Source organism: Aquarana catesbeiana, linkage group LG06, assembly GCF_042186555.1.
Source record: "Aquarana catesbeiana isolate 2022-GZ linkage group LG06, ASM4218655v1, whole genome shotgun sequence".
Lineage (NCBI taxonomy): Eukaryota > Metazoa > Chordata > Amphibia > Anura > Ranidae > Aquarana > Aquarana catesbeiana.
In genome coordinates this window covers 245124240-245139782 of record NC_133329.1, presented here as the reverse complement: position 1 = coordinate 245139782, position 15543 = coordinate 245124240, and the positions used below count along the sequence as shown (strand labels likewise).

Genomic DNA, 15543 nt, shown 5'->3' with positions numbered 1-15543 from the left:
GGACGTGACCCCCCCCCCCAACTAGTGGAGGACAACAAGCCCAACATGAGCTTCTGAGATCCAATCTTGTGACCTCCTCCTCCCATCCCTCTGCAGGTGTAATCTGCTGCCAGCTCATGCTCTCTTATGTCACACACACGTTTTAACCACTTGCCATCCGGGCCAATTCTGGCACTCAGCTCCTACATGTAAAAATCATCTTTTTGCTAGAAAATTACTCAGAACCCCCAAACATTTTATATGATTTTTCAGCAAAGACCCTAGAGAATAAAATGGCGGTCATTGCAACTTTTTATGTCACATGGTATTTGCACAGCAATTTTTCAAACTCCATTTTTTGGGGGAAAAAAAACAGTTTCATGAATTAAAAAAAATGCTAAGTTAGCCCAATTTTTTAGTATAATGTGAAAGATGATGTTATACTGAGTAAATAGAAACCTAACATGTCATGCTTTAAAATTGTGCACACTTTGGTACTTAAAAATCTCTATAGGCAATGCTTTAAATTTTTTTACAGGTTACCTGTTTAGAGTTACAGAGGAGCTCGTGGGACAGAATTATTGGTCTCGTTTGAACGCTGTTTAAATATGCGGGAGCGACGTACATATGCGTTCGCTTCTGTGTGCAAACGCATATTTTCATTTTTTATATCTTTACACTTTCCCTTTAAACTTTGTTTTTTTTTTTAATCACTTTTATTCCTATTATAAGGAATGTAAACAACTCTTGTAATAGGAATAGTGCCTGACAGGTCCTCTTTATGGAGAGATCTGGGGTCAATAAGACCCCACATCCCTCAAAATAGAAAGTGTAAAAGAGATGGGCTTTTAAGTGGTGGTCCCCATAAGTATGTTGCGGTATATCATATATATACACATCAGTCATCTTTATAAAGATATAAAAAGTTTATTATTATTTAATTCATACAATATTCATACAAAAGAGAAAATAAAGGGGCAACGTTAGGCACATATGCGTATCAAAAAAACATCAAATACAGTATCACGCATGTTACACGGGATCTGTCAACATGTTTCACGGTATACGCCGCTTCTTCAGGGCTTTATTCTCTGTGTGTGACTCAACACATCTAGTGTATGTATAAACAAAACAGAGTTAATAACTGTACAATTTATCATACATTAAAATATATATATGCAATATCCTGTCCCCAAGCATCTCTCCTCTAGGGTGAAAAGCATGAGATAAAAAAAAAAAAAGAAAAAGAAAAAAAAAGGAACGAACTCGGCTTTCCAGCTTAGTACACGGCAGTATTTACAACTGCCAGTCCAGATATAACATTGCACCCGAATCTCCGAGAGTCATAGAGACTCCCTGGGACCATCTGGTCACCGGTATTCTCTATGGTGAACTTTCACCGGCAGCTGATTCCTTCTCCAGCTCGCAGATTGCACGGGCGACCCAGCAGAAGCACTGGAGGGCGCCAAGAGGGGGGAATGTCCCCGCCCGCCGCCTGTAAGAACAATCAAGCGGCTAAACTGCCACTATGATTGTTCTTACAGTGCAGGCAATCGCTGGCTGAAAAGAACAATACCGGGTTGATGCCTGTAGGTGCAGGCATCAACTCAATATAACCACTGAAACAGAAGGACGTCTATGTATGTCAAAGGGGAAAACACCCTTATGCCGCGTACACATGAGAGGACTTCTCGTTGGACTGAACTCCGAAGGACTTTTCAACAGAGTTCCGACGGAGTACCGACGAAACGGACTTGCCTACACACGATCCCACCAAAGTCTGATCGTTTCGAATGTGATGACGTACGACCAGACTAGAAAAGGAAGTTCAATAGCTAGTAAATAGCTACCGTTTTCGGTCCGTCGGACTAGCATACAGACAAATGTTTTTTTCAATGGGAATCGAGTCCGTCGGAAAGATTTGAAACATGTTCTATTTCTAAGGTCAGTCAGCTTTTTCGATAGAAAAGGTCAGATGAAGCCCACACACGATGGGAATGTCCGACGGATTCGTTCCACTGGACCTTTTCTGCCGGAAAGTCCGCTCGTGTGTATGCGGCATTACAGTTTATGGGATTGCCATGGCTGTGAGAGTCATATAAGTTGAAAAGTATTAGATTAAATAATTAGAATATATGTATACCTACAGTAATTGTTCTCAGCTGCCATTGGCGAGCCAGTTTAAAATGAGTTATAAAAATCGTCCATGACCAAATAGAAACAATCCTTCTCTACTGTTTTTGGAACACTTCATAAAGCACAAAAAAATCTTGCAAATTGGTGATTAATTCACTTTGTTGCCTAGAGAATTCACATAACTTGCATGAGACCACAGGACACGATTAAAATCATTTTAAAGAACCTCTACCAGTGCAAAATATACAGGTGAATGGCTTCAGTGACATAGTAAAAAGCTGTGTGGGTTTCCAAAATTATTATCAGCAGTGGAATTGCAAGGAAGTAAATACGATGGGTTCCTGCATACAGCTTTAAAGCATGTGTGTACTTGTTGGCATAGTAAAATATACAGAGTCCGAGCAGCACAATCTGTTATCTGTTGATCATTAAATGGGTTTAGTACAGAGTATGGGAAGTGGGAAGTGCTTGGTAAAGTAAATAGTAATGTACAATGAATACAAATGCACATTACTTGGCTAGTAGTAGTAAGTCACATTCAACTTCACTTGTTCTGTATTGTTGAAGACGTTACAGTAAATAATTATAATACGGTGAATTGGGAATGGGAATATCACTCTAGCTTTTTGTCCTGTAATCCAGACTGCATAGTCAGCCCCGTGAAACCCTATTTCTTGGCTCACCACTCTGTGTTCCCACCCCACTCCAGTTCCCTCCACTCAAATTGAATCAACTTCATTGTTATGTAAAAATGAAACAGGAAAAAGTGGGAGTGGGTAATACCTTGTGAGCTGCCAAAACTCCTCCCCTAAAGTAAAAATCTAAAATTAAAATTAAACTAAAAAACAGCTGCCAGCACTTCCCAAACTATAATGTGACAATGCAAACTAGTATTACAAATGTGCGGCGCTAAGGAGTAAAATAAATTAAATAACTATAAAACTAATATACATGTGTAGCACAAATACAATAAATGACCCGAAAAGATATCCTGTGATGCAAGAGTAATTTATAAATGTCCAAAAAAATATATAAATAAAATGTACATGCTCCGTGTATTGCACAAGAATCCTTAATAATATAATATTTCAATAGTCCATTATGAAAACAAAAAAATAAAACGTGTTGATGGTGATGATATCTTCATGCAGTGTGCACACACCCTCCACCAGATGTACCCTCACCTTAAGGGCTTTATATAAAAGCCTGTGATAAATATTATTATCAGCTTGAAAATATCCTCCTATAATTCCCCCTGTGGTGGCTAATTTTGGCTTAAATGCTGATACAAGGATCACTCCTTCCTCCTGATTAAAGTGCAGTGAACAGCCACTGCTTCCTCCTGGCTATCAGCAGTCTCCTCACATATAACACATGTGGAAAACAATAGAAGCTTGCAATAGTGTGATAACATTTAAAATAGGTTTATTGCAACTTAAATTCCGCATAGATTTGCACTCACATTTTTCATGATAAAAACACGCCTTGATATGCTTATAGAAAGAGGGGTGATAACATTACCTGGAGACCGAATCTGCAGCCCTGGCTCCCGGCGTTCACCCCATCCTAAGCCTGTGCTGCAAGAGTCCTTGCTTACTTCCTCTGGGAATTGTGATTGGCTGACGTACTTCCCATATTATTTATAGCGGCGATCGCCGCCATTTTCTCATAGCTCATGATTATAATTAGATTGCGGCGACTTTCTTAATAGATATTCTATGTTGACACAATCTAACTTGTATACTGCGTTTCTTGTGGCCGGCATATATTATTAAATTGTGACTCCTGGCTGGTGAATATCTACTGCTCATATGTTGAATATGCTAACATTTGGTCTCTAGTGGGCAGTTTGTTATATTCCAATATGTAAGCCTGTTCAACCATAGTTCCAAGTGGCCCCTAGTGGTAATTCATGTGTGATTGCTTAGAAAGTCTCCATTTTTCTTATGCCCACATTAAACTGGATTGCGGTAATTTATTTTGTAATAGTGTGTTAACTACTACTGGTTATATTATTATACAGGATTTATATAGCACCAACAGTTTACGCAGTGCTTTACAATATAAAAGGGAGACAATACAGTTATAATATAATATAATACAAGAGGATTAAGAGGACCCTGCTCAGAAGAGCTTATAATCTAATAGGGTGGGGCAGGTGGTACAAAAGGTTGTAGCTGTGGGGAATGAGCTGATGGAAGTGGTAAAAGATTAGTTGAAGATGTGATAAGCTTCCATGAAGAGATGAGTTTTCAGGGATCGCCTGAAGGTAGCAAGGAGTGGGGGATAGCCGGATGGGTTGAGGTTGCGAGTTCCAGGATGGGAGAGGCTCTGGAGAAATCCTGGAGACGAGCATTGGAGGAAGAGACGAGAGAGCTTGAGAGTAGGAGGTCTAGAGAAGAGCAGAGAGAATGGTTTGGGTGATATTTGAAGACAAGGTTGGTGATGTAGCTCGAGACAGAGTTGTGAATGGCTTTGTATGTTGTGGTTAGTATTTTGAATTGAATTTGCTGGGTGATTGGGACCCAGTGTATGGATTGGAGGAGAGGGTTGGCAGACACTGAGCGGTTGGTAAGGTGGATAAGTCTGGCAGCAGCATTCATGATAGACTGAAGAGGGGATAGCCTATGGAGAGGCAAGCCAATGAGAAGGGAGTTGTAATAGTGAAGGCAAGAGATAACAAGGGAGTGAATGAGGAGCTTGGTGGTTTCAATTGTTAAAAGGGGCGAATTTTAAAGATGTTACGGAGGTGAATTCTACAAACTTTTGACAGCGATTGGACTTGAGGCTGAAATGACAAGTCAGAGTCTAGGATTACACCTAGTACCCTGGAGTGAGGGGAAGGACTGATGGTTGCATTGTTGATTTTGATAGAAAAGTCAGGGAGGGGGGCAGGGGCGGGGGGGGATATTATTAGCTCAGTTTTAGATAGATTTTGTTTAAGGAAGTGGTGTGACATCCATGCTGATATGTCAGTTAGTAATACGAGAGGAAACTGAAGGAGTGAGGTGAGGTGTAGACAGATTTGGGTGTCATTGGCGTATAAGTGGTATTGGAAGCCGTGGGTAGTTGTCAAGCGACCAAGGGAGGAGGTGTAGATAGAGAAGGGGTCCAAGAACAGAACCTTGGGGGACCCCCACAGAAAGGGGCAATTTAGAGGAGGAGACAGAGTTGTAGGTAACACTGAAGGAGCACTGTGATAGATGGGCAGAGAACCAGGATTGAGCAGAATCTTGGAGGCCAAGGGAATGGAGTTTATTGAGAAGGAGCATAATATAATATAATATAATATAATATAATATAATATAATATAATATAATATATTTTCTGGTTATTTATTGTATTTGTGCTACACATGTATATTAATTGTATTCTTTAGTACATTTGATATACCAGGAAAAAGTGGAAGTACCCTTTTGGCTGTGTAGTGTGCAAGAGGTATTTGAATCAGAATCACCTCACATATAGGTACTTTCAACTATTTATTAAAATATGCACCTGGAGTTCCTGCTTAACAGTTTATCTGTTACAAAAAACCTTACTGGTTTTCAAAGTTTACGAGAAATGGCATGTGTAATATGGGAATAAATATCTCTTTTAAAACATGTCACATAGGTGACCTGCATCAAACACATTATGAACCTTACTGTAGAGCAAGAATCACTATTATATCATGTATCGAATAAATGGATGGTTAGAAGATAATCCATTTTCATTATTCAAAACTACAAGCTTAAAAGTATATAGTTCTTAGGTACATGCAAAGTACTATCTAGTAGCGGCAAAGTTAACTAAAGAAGAGTGAAAATAACAGAGAAGAAAATAGAGATATAGAAGGATGAGGGAAAACCTGTGTAATCAAGCCACAGCAAAAATAATCTAGCGCCTTGCTTTATTACATGGAAAAAGGTACAGTTGTCTTCATTCCCCACATGGTCTATGGAATTTTACTTCACAAAACATTTCTGATTGGAAATATTTAGTGTGGCCCAAAGGTGTTTTGTTAGTTACTGTGCTCATTCAGAGCACAGTGACAGGTTCTCTTGACATGCCAGCCCCCATCCCTGAATGGTTACCTTCCATGTGCTCCCCTGTTGCTCTGCCTATCTGTCAGATCTCTAAGACTAATGTCTGTCTTGGCTCCATATCAAGGCTTACTGAGGGTAATAGTAAGCCCCAACTCCCACATAACTACAGTTATTTACTTACCCAAGTAGGAAAGCTGTGGCCTGTCCCTCGTTTTCACCAAGATTCCAATTCTCATTACTGCCCATGCCTGCGCAGTAAGCTCTCATAGACTTGCATAAGACATTCTTGTGAGCATCTTCAGTCACACACTATGGCCCTATACATTACATGTAACTTTGTTGCCAGACTGTGAGATGGAAGAAATTATGTGGTCCTCTTCACAGGCTTGGATATCTGGAAAGAATTAAGCATTAATTCCCCAATCAGTTACCTTAAAGACTTTTGGGGTTAGAGCATCTATGTGTGTATTAGCATAAAATAATGCAATATGTTAGAAGGTCTAATGCAAAACAGTTAAAAAAATACAAAATGGATACATGAAAATGTCCCTTTCCTTTTTTTCATTAGGAAAAACATTATATGCTGTATTTAATGCTTTGGATGATGATCTAGCTTGCTACAAATACATTGAAGGCAACCTCTCTATGAAGGTCTGTAGAAAAGGCCCGACAATCAGTGCACTTGAAGCTGACTGGCTGGAAATGACAACGTTTTATTACAAGCAAGGCTTTTCTTTAATTGATTCTTTTGTTCACTGGGAAACATTACGAGGTAAGTGTTTTTTTCTTTTACTTTCTTATTTTCTATGTCTATAATTTATTTTTTAAACCCTTAAAGTGTAACTGTGGGCAGCAATGTGCAATCAAGTATTTGTAACAAGCAATAAAGGAAGTTAAAGAAGAAGTATAGTCAAAGGTTTTCTGTCTATAATTCTCCTGTAGGTCACAGGAGTGCAGTTCGTTCTGCACTCCTATGACCTATTTTCAGCCATCAGCAGGCTAAAGTCCGCAGTTGGCAGATGTCACTCAGCCGGTCCAAGCTCTGAAAAGATCCTGACCATATGGTCGGCATCCACCCAAATGCCCGAACCAGCAACTGGCTCAGCCTCTCAGAGATCCACTGGGAGCCTGAGCCAGCCCCTCCCACCCCTCCACAGCTCAATGCTCTAGTTAGCGCTAGAGGGGCAGAGCAGAGACCCTGTGACTGACAGTTACCGCTCTCTGCTCAGTTCTCACTGCAGGGGACAAATGCAGCATCGGATCAATGATGCATCCACCTAGGTGAGCATAAATGTTTTTTTTTTTAAATCTATACTTCTCTTTTAAAGTGGTTGTATAGTCTATTTTTTTACTTTTACCTACAGGTAAGCCTATAATAAGGCTTACCTGTAGGTAAAAAAAATATCTCCTAAACCTGTACGGTTTAGGAGATATTCCCCTTGCTATGAGCCGCTGACTGCAGTGGCGCATGCGCACAGGGGATTCTCGGCTGAAGGCCCGGCAGCTGCCGGACCTTGCCGGGAAAGAAATCTCCTGCGCGCATGCGCGGGAGTGACGACATCGCGGCTCTAGCCACTCACAGCGCTGGAGCCGCGATACCCGGAAGACACGCCGAGGCAACATGTCAGCTACCTCGGCGTGTACCAGGTAAGATATTGACGCCTCGTTCTAAGGTAAGTATTTCATAATGAGCTAGTATGCGGTGCATACTAGCTCATTATGCCTTTTGCCTTACAGGGGTAAAAAAAAAAAAAAATGTCAGCGGGTATACAACCGCTTTAAAGCTGAACTGAAGTTAAAAAAAGAAACATTGATAGTAGTTCATGGTCAGGGTGAGCTGTTGAGAGAATGAATTCAAAAACTTTGGTGCTTCTGCTGTGAACTTTGAGGATTCATTTTTGCCTGCAGATAAAAAGGTTATGGAAGGTATATTTTATACTAAATGCTTATAGCCTGGTCATTAATACCGTACACTTTAAGGTCTTTTTCTGTAAACCACTTGATGACCAGCAATGCACCTGTATGCCACTAGACTTCAAGTGGTTATACCGAGATGCCTAAAGACATTATCCCAGTACCGTTTATTAGAGCCGACGGTCGGCTCTCTTGTAAAAGCAATCCTAACTAGCTAAATTGCTTTTACAAGCAGCGGGAGTGGATGTCCCCCCCTCCTGCCGTCTTCCATGGCTTTAGCGGGATCTCCTGTCTCACTGGGTGTCCCGATTGACCAGCCAGCGCTTTGCACTGATGTGCAGCTTTGGAATTGCGCTAAAGTAGTGCAATTTCAAAGCTGTACACCAGTGTGAATGGGGGCTAAAGCTACTTCTAGTCTCTCTTGACCCACAGGACCAGCCACATGGTTACAAAGTCACATGGTTACAGCCGTGGCCAACAGTTTTGAGAATTACACAAATATTAATTTATATGTCTGCTGCTTCAGTGTTTTTTAGATCTTTTGTCACGTTACTATGGTATACTGAAGTATAATTACAAGCATTTCATAAGTGTCAAAGGCTTTTATTAACAATTACATTAGGTTTATGCAAAGAGTCGATATTTGCAGTGTTGGCCCTTCTTTTTCAAGACTTCTGAAACTCACCCTGGGATGCTGTCAATCAACTTCTGGGCCACTTCGTGACTGTTATGCCGCGTACACACGAGCAGACATTTTTCGACCGGACTGGTCCGACGGACCGAGTCCAGCGGACAATTCAATTGTGTGTGGGCTTCATCGGACCTGCAGCGGACTTTTTCGGTCGAAAATCTGACGGACCTTAGATTTGGAACATGCTTCAAATCTTTCCGACGGACTCGAGTCTGGTCGAAAAATCCGCTCGTCTGTATGCTAGTCCGACGGACAAAAACTGACGCTAGGGCAGCTATTGGCTACTGGCTATCAACTTCCTTATTTTAGTCCGGTCGTACGTCATCACATACGAATCCGTCGGACTTTGGTGTGATCGTGTGTAGGCAAGTCCGGTCGTTAGAAAGTTCGTCGAAAGTCCGTCGTAACTCCGTCGAAAGTCCGTCGGACAGGCCGCCGGACTTTTGTTGCTGAAAAGTCTGAGCCTGTGTACATGGCATTAGCAGTCCATTCTTGCATAATCAGTGGTTGAAGTTTTTCAGAATTTGTGGGGGGTTTTTTGTTCACTTGCCTCTTGAGCATTTAACCACAAGTTCCCAATGGGATTAGGGTCTGGGGAGTTTCCTTGCCATGGACCCAAAATTTAGTTATCATTTTTGCCTTTTGGCAAGGTGTTCCATCATGCTGCAAAAGGCATTGTTCATCACCAAACTGTTCTTGGATAGTTGGGAGAAGATGCTCTTGGAGCATGTTTTTGTACCATTCTTTAGTCATGTGTTCTTAGGCAAAATTGTGAGTAAGCCCACTCCCTTGGCTGAGAAGCAACTCCACACATGAAAAGTCTCAGGATGCTTAACTGTTGGCATGACACAGGATTGATGGCAGCGCTCACCTTTTCTTCTCCAGACAAGGTTTTTTCCGGATGCCCCAAACAATCGAAAAGGGTCAATGATTTTACCTCAGTCCTCAGCTGCTCTTCTTGACACCAGGCCATACCAAGAGTATATGCAAATTGCCATTAAAAAAAAAATTGAGGTAGCAGACTTTGTGAAAATAATATTTGTGTCATTCTCAAAAACTTTTGGCTGTATATAACATAAAATAATCATCTGTAATGAGTTAACAGCAATGACCTTTAACAGGATAGCCGGGAATGTGATGTTTACAAAACAGAAATCTGTTAACTGTTGAAATTTTCAAGCATGTAAGATCACAATCATGCTTCATACAGTAGAGTACATATATACTCTTCATACATGGACTTTTGTCATACTAATGATTCCAAAAAAATCACACCACACGTGATACTTTTTTGCAACTACAGTTGTGCTCATAAGTTTACATACCCTGGCAGAATTTACGATTTCTTGGCCATTTTTAAGAGAATATGAATGATAACACAAAAACTTTTCTTTCACTCATGGTTGGTGTTTGGCTGAAGCCATTTATTATCAATCAACTGTGTTTACTCCTTTCAAATCATAATGACAACAGAAACTACCCAAATGACCCTGATCAAAAGTTTACACACCCCAGTTCTTAATACCGTGTATTGCCCCCTTTAACGTCAATGACAGCTTAAAGTCTTTTGTGGTATTTGTGGATGAGGCTCTTTATTTTCTCAGATGGAAAAGCTGCCCATTCCTCTTGGCAAAAAGCCTCCAGTTCCTGTAAATTCTTGGGCTGTCTCGCATGAACTGCACATTTGAGATCTCCCCAGAGTGGCTCAATGATATTGAGGTCAGGAGACTGAGATGGCCACTCCAGAACCTTCACTTTATTCTTCTGTAGCCAATGACAGGTCGACTTGGCCTTGTGTTTTGGATCATTGTCATGTTGGAATGTCCTAGTACGTCCCATGCGCAGCTTACTGGCTGTTGAATGCAAATGTTCCTCCAGTATTTTTTGATAACATACTGCATTTATCTTGCCATCAATTTTGACAAAATTTCCTGTGCCTTTGTATCTCACACATCCCAAAACATCAGCAATCCACCTCCGTGTTTCACAGTAGGCCTTGTTGACTGCTCTCCAAATGTAGCGTCTATGGTTGTGGCCAAAAAGCTACATTTTGGTCTTATCACTCCAAATGACTTTGTGCCAGTAAGGTTTGAGGCTTGTCTCTGTGCTGTTTGGCATATTGTAAGCGGGATACTTTGTAGCATTTGTGTAGTAATGGCTTTCCTCTGGCGACTCGACCATGCAGCCCATCTTTCTTCAAGTGCCTCCTTATTGAAAGTGCATCTTGAAACAGCCACACCACATATTTTCATAGAGTAATGTATTTCACATGAAGTTATTTATGGGTTTTTCTTCGCATCCCGAACAATTTTCCTGGCAGTTGTGGCTGAAATTTTAGTTAGTCTACCTGACTGTGGTTTGGTTTCAACAGAACCCCTCATTTTCCACTTCTTGATTAGAGTTTGAACACTGCTGATTGGCATTACCAATTCCTTGGATATCTTTGTATATACTTTTCCTGTTTTATACAGCTCAACTACCTTTTCCCGCAGATCCTTTGACAATTATTTTGCTTTCAATAAAAATAAAAAAAGGGTTGCGCTAGGTGCATGTGCTATGAAACTCAATGAATATTATAAATGAATTCTACCGTGATAGAGGTCCTGCTGCTGGACACTATAACCCCGATATAAGGGCAAGAAGCAATAGATACATGTAAAAACAGTGCAGCGCTGGACAAAATGAATAAATTATTATCAAAGTAACTAAATACAGTGTAAGTGAAATAGTGATAAAAAATCAACACTACATACAATAAGATGTGCTTAAATTACCCAGCCAAAAATAGTAAAAATGGTTCAAAAACAGTGAAAAAGTCCAAGAAAAGTCCAAACTTGATTGCATATATAAAGAGCCTGTTTAGAGGATCCCAGTATAGTATTCCAATTGAAAAGTGCTGCCCGTCACCAGGTGTAAGAAAAATGGAGGCTTACCAGAAAGCCTGTGACCGCCCTTACTCAGGGGGGTCAATACAGGCTTAGTAGATCACCAAAGAATTCACGATAAGGCATAAGCTGATGGTCATCGACCCTCCTTCCTCCTTCCCAGGAATGTCCTTAGTGGAGGCTGAGAACGCTCCAGACAGTGAAGTGACAGGGTAACTTGAAAGTTCAGGCACTTCAGCAGGTGAACCGCATTGAAGAAAAAAGGGGGATTCTCATAGTGTAGGTTGCCAAATAGGTTTATTTAAAAAAAATTCCAAGTAAATGCTGTATACATGGCACAAATGCAGAGTAAAAATCAGCAGAAAAAACAATCAAAGATAAAAAAAAGCTATTTCGCTGTTTAAAATTGAATCGCGCATGCGCGATACGAGTTCACGTTGTGACCCTATGGCCGTTTCGTCACAACTGACGTCATCAGGGGTACGTAATCGCGTATGCGCATGCGCATTAAATAGCCAAACGGCGCTACATAAAGCGCCGCTATTGGCTAAGACAACACGGCTAAGAGATACAATGAGTCATCTTGCAGGCTCATCATAGCCTATCTAGTAAAATGAAGAGAGCCCAAGGCATTAATTGCCCGAGGTAAAGGCTAATTTAACAAGCAGTATGACCTGCTAATGCAACGGATGCCATCTAGTGGACAATTAAAAGTAAAACGTGCATTGTAACTAGTAGGCAAACATTACACTCTGTAACCAGGGCTATTGATGTTCCTAGCCACTGAACAGAATGAATGCCCTACACCTCTACTTAAAAAAGGAAGGATCACTTCACCAAGATATAAATAAATCATGAATAAATGATATGAATAGAAATTCCAAATAACATATGGAAATATGTAAAGAATGTATAGAAAATATATATAAAAAATATATGATATATAAGGTATAGAAAATATGGAAATAATCATTATAACATAATCTCAACAGAGCAAAGCACATATGGTGTATCAACCTATCGTCCATAGGGACAGCCACTATAACCCGCAAAACAGTTGAAATCATCCGCAGAGACATCAACTGTTATTAATAAAACAGTTGATGTCCCATTCGATGTTCAAACCATTGGGGGCGTGAGAGCCAAGTTTATAGATCCAGTGGGTCTCGGATCTGGAAATAGCTCTCTTGCCATTACTGCCACGCCAATGGGGGACGTATTTTTCGATACCAATAAAGGTGGTGCCCGTGGGATCTCTGTTATGCACAAGGTCATAGTGTCTAGAGACACTGTGCTTATCAAAACCTTGTTTGATGTTGGTGATGTGTTCACCTAATCTCACGTGCAACATCCTAATGGTGCGTCCTACATATTCTAGCCCACAAGGACACCTTAGTAAGTAAACCACACACTTGGTGGTGCAGGTGATAAGCGATTTGATAGGGTATGTGAGGCCCGTGTTTACTGAGGTGAATTCAGTCAACCTCCTATCGTTTAATGTATTAACCCTACAAACCTTGCACCTCCTACATGGGGAAAACCCCTTAAGGTCCCCAAAAAACTGGGACGTGTGGGGGGGTCTGGTACATTAGGTGCCAAAATGTGTCTGAAGTTGGTGGCTCCTCTAAACAAAACCCGAGGTTTATCTGACAATAAAGGCCCCAGGACCCGATCATTCTTTAAAACTGGCCAATGTTTTCTGATAATTCTTTTAATGGCCCAATGTTGGCTTGAATAGGTGGTTAGGAAGGCCAATCCAAAGTCCTCTCTGTTTTCCACTTGGGGAGGTTTGTCTACTACTTACACCTGGTGACGGGCAGCACTTTTCAATTGGAATACTATACTGGGATCCTCTAAACAGGCTCTTTATATATGCAATCAAGTTTGGACTTTTCTTGGACTTTTTCACTGTTTTTGAACCATTTTTACTATTTTTGGCTTGGTAATTTAAGCACATCTTATTGTATGTAGTGTTGATTTTTTATCACTATTTCACTTACACTGTATTTAGTTACTTTGATAATAATTTATTCATTTTGTCCAGCGCTGCACTGTTTTTACATGTAATTATTTTGCTTTCCCCATTACTCAGAATCCAGAAACGTCAGTGCAGCACTGGATGAAAGATGCAAGGGTCTGTCAGGAGTCCAGAAACTCACTGACCTTTTACACACACACACACACTAATTACAAGCAAACAGATCACAGGCAAGGATGGTTACCTTTAATAGCCATTCAAACCCCTTTGTGTCAAATTGGGTGCATGTTACATATAGTTACATAGTTACATAGTAGGTGAGCTTGAAAAAAGACACAAGTCCAAGCTATGTGTGTGATTATATGTCAGTATTACATTGTATATCCCTGTATGTTGTGGTCTTTCAAGTGCTTATCTAATAGTTTTTTGAAATTATTGATGCTCCCCGCTGAGACCACCGCCTGTGGAAGGGAATTCCACATCCTTACAGTAAAGAACCCTCTACGTAGTTTAGGGTTAAAACTCTTTTCTTCTAATTTTAATGAGTGGCCACGTGTCTTGTTGAACTCCCTTCCACGAAAAAGTTTTATCCCTATTGTTGGGTCACCAGTAGGGTATTTATAAATTGAAATCATATCCCCTCTTAAGCGTCTCTTCTCCAGAGAGAATAAGTTCAGTGCTTGCAACCTTACCTCATAACTAATATCCTCAAGACCCTTTATTAGCTTTGTTGCCCTTCTTTGTACTCGCTCCATTTCCAGTACATACTTCCTGAGGACTGGTGCCCAGAACTGGACAGCATACTCTAGGTGCGGCCGGACCAGAGTCTTGTAGAGTGGGAAAATTATCGTTTTATCTCTGGAGTTTATCCACTTTTTAATGCATACCAATATTCTGTTTGCTTTGTTAGCAGCAGCTTGGCATTGCATGCCATTGCTGAGCCTATCATATACTAGGACCCCCTGGTCCTTTTTCATCCTAGATTCTCCCAGAGGTTCTCCCCCCAGTGTATAGATTGCATTCATATTTTTGCCACCCAAATGCATTATTTTACATTTTTCTATATTAAGCCTGGTTTGCCATGTAGTTGCCCACCCAATTAATTCAGATCTTTTTGCAAGGTTTCTACATCCTACAGAGAAGTTATTGCCCTGCTTAGCTTAGTAATGTCTGCAAATACAGAGATTGAACCTTTTACCCCATCCTCCAGGTCGTTTATGAACAAAATAAATAAGATTGGTCCCAGCACAGAACCCTGGGGGACCCCCCATGTTATCAGGCCAAAATCACCAGGGTATGTAAACTTTTGATCAGGGTCATTTGGGTAGTTTCTGTTGTGATTATGATTGAAAAAGAGCAAACACAGTTGACTGATAATAAATGGCTTCAGCCAAACACTAACCATGTGTTTTGCTTGCGTCTATCTAGCAAGGTTACTCTGTGGTATAAGCAAGGAAGCTGCGATTTCTGCAGTGTGTAAATGTGCTTTTACTATACAAAGATGCTGTACATACAAAACTATTACAATATTAGGAATACAATACAAGATGGACAGATATCTATAACAAGGAAAATGCCTAGCAAACTGAACAGCCTATGGTCTATAATAGTACAAATACACTTAAAGGTTACTTATCTTCTGTTACTGTATGTTCGTGATCTCCATTGGCAATGATTCTTCTGGAACATCAGGCACTGTTCTTCTATCATGGGTGGCTTCTGATGTTACAGCATGATGGTGTGTGTGTCTGTGTGTGTGTGTCCCTAGCTTATGCCTGAATCCCCCTTTTATGTGCCAGGCTGTTTACCATAGTTACCAAACAACAGAAAACATACCTGTTTACTGTAGCTGTGTAGACAATGGACTGTTAAAAACTGTATCTACGTACCCATTGTCTAATCTAGCCAACACCTGACAGTAATCTAACAGTC

General features: G+C 40.6%; 1 protein-coding gene across 1 annotated transcript in view; it reads left to right on the top strand.

Moving 5' to 3' along the window:
* The window catches only part of RFTN2 (raftlin family member 2), a 163901-nt gene that overhangs the window by 74629 nt on the left and 73729 nt on the right, over window positions 1-15543 (top strand). The window contains exon 5 of the mRNA XM_073633126.1: window positions 6712-6915. Within this exon, the coding sequence (XP_073489227.1) occupies window positions 6712-6915 (204 nt within the window). The remainder of the gene's footprint in view (window positions 1-6711; window positions 6916-15543) is intronic.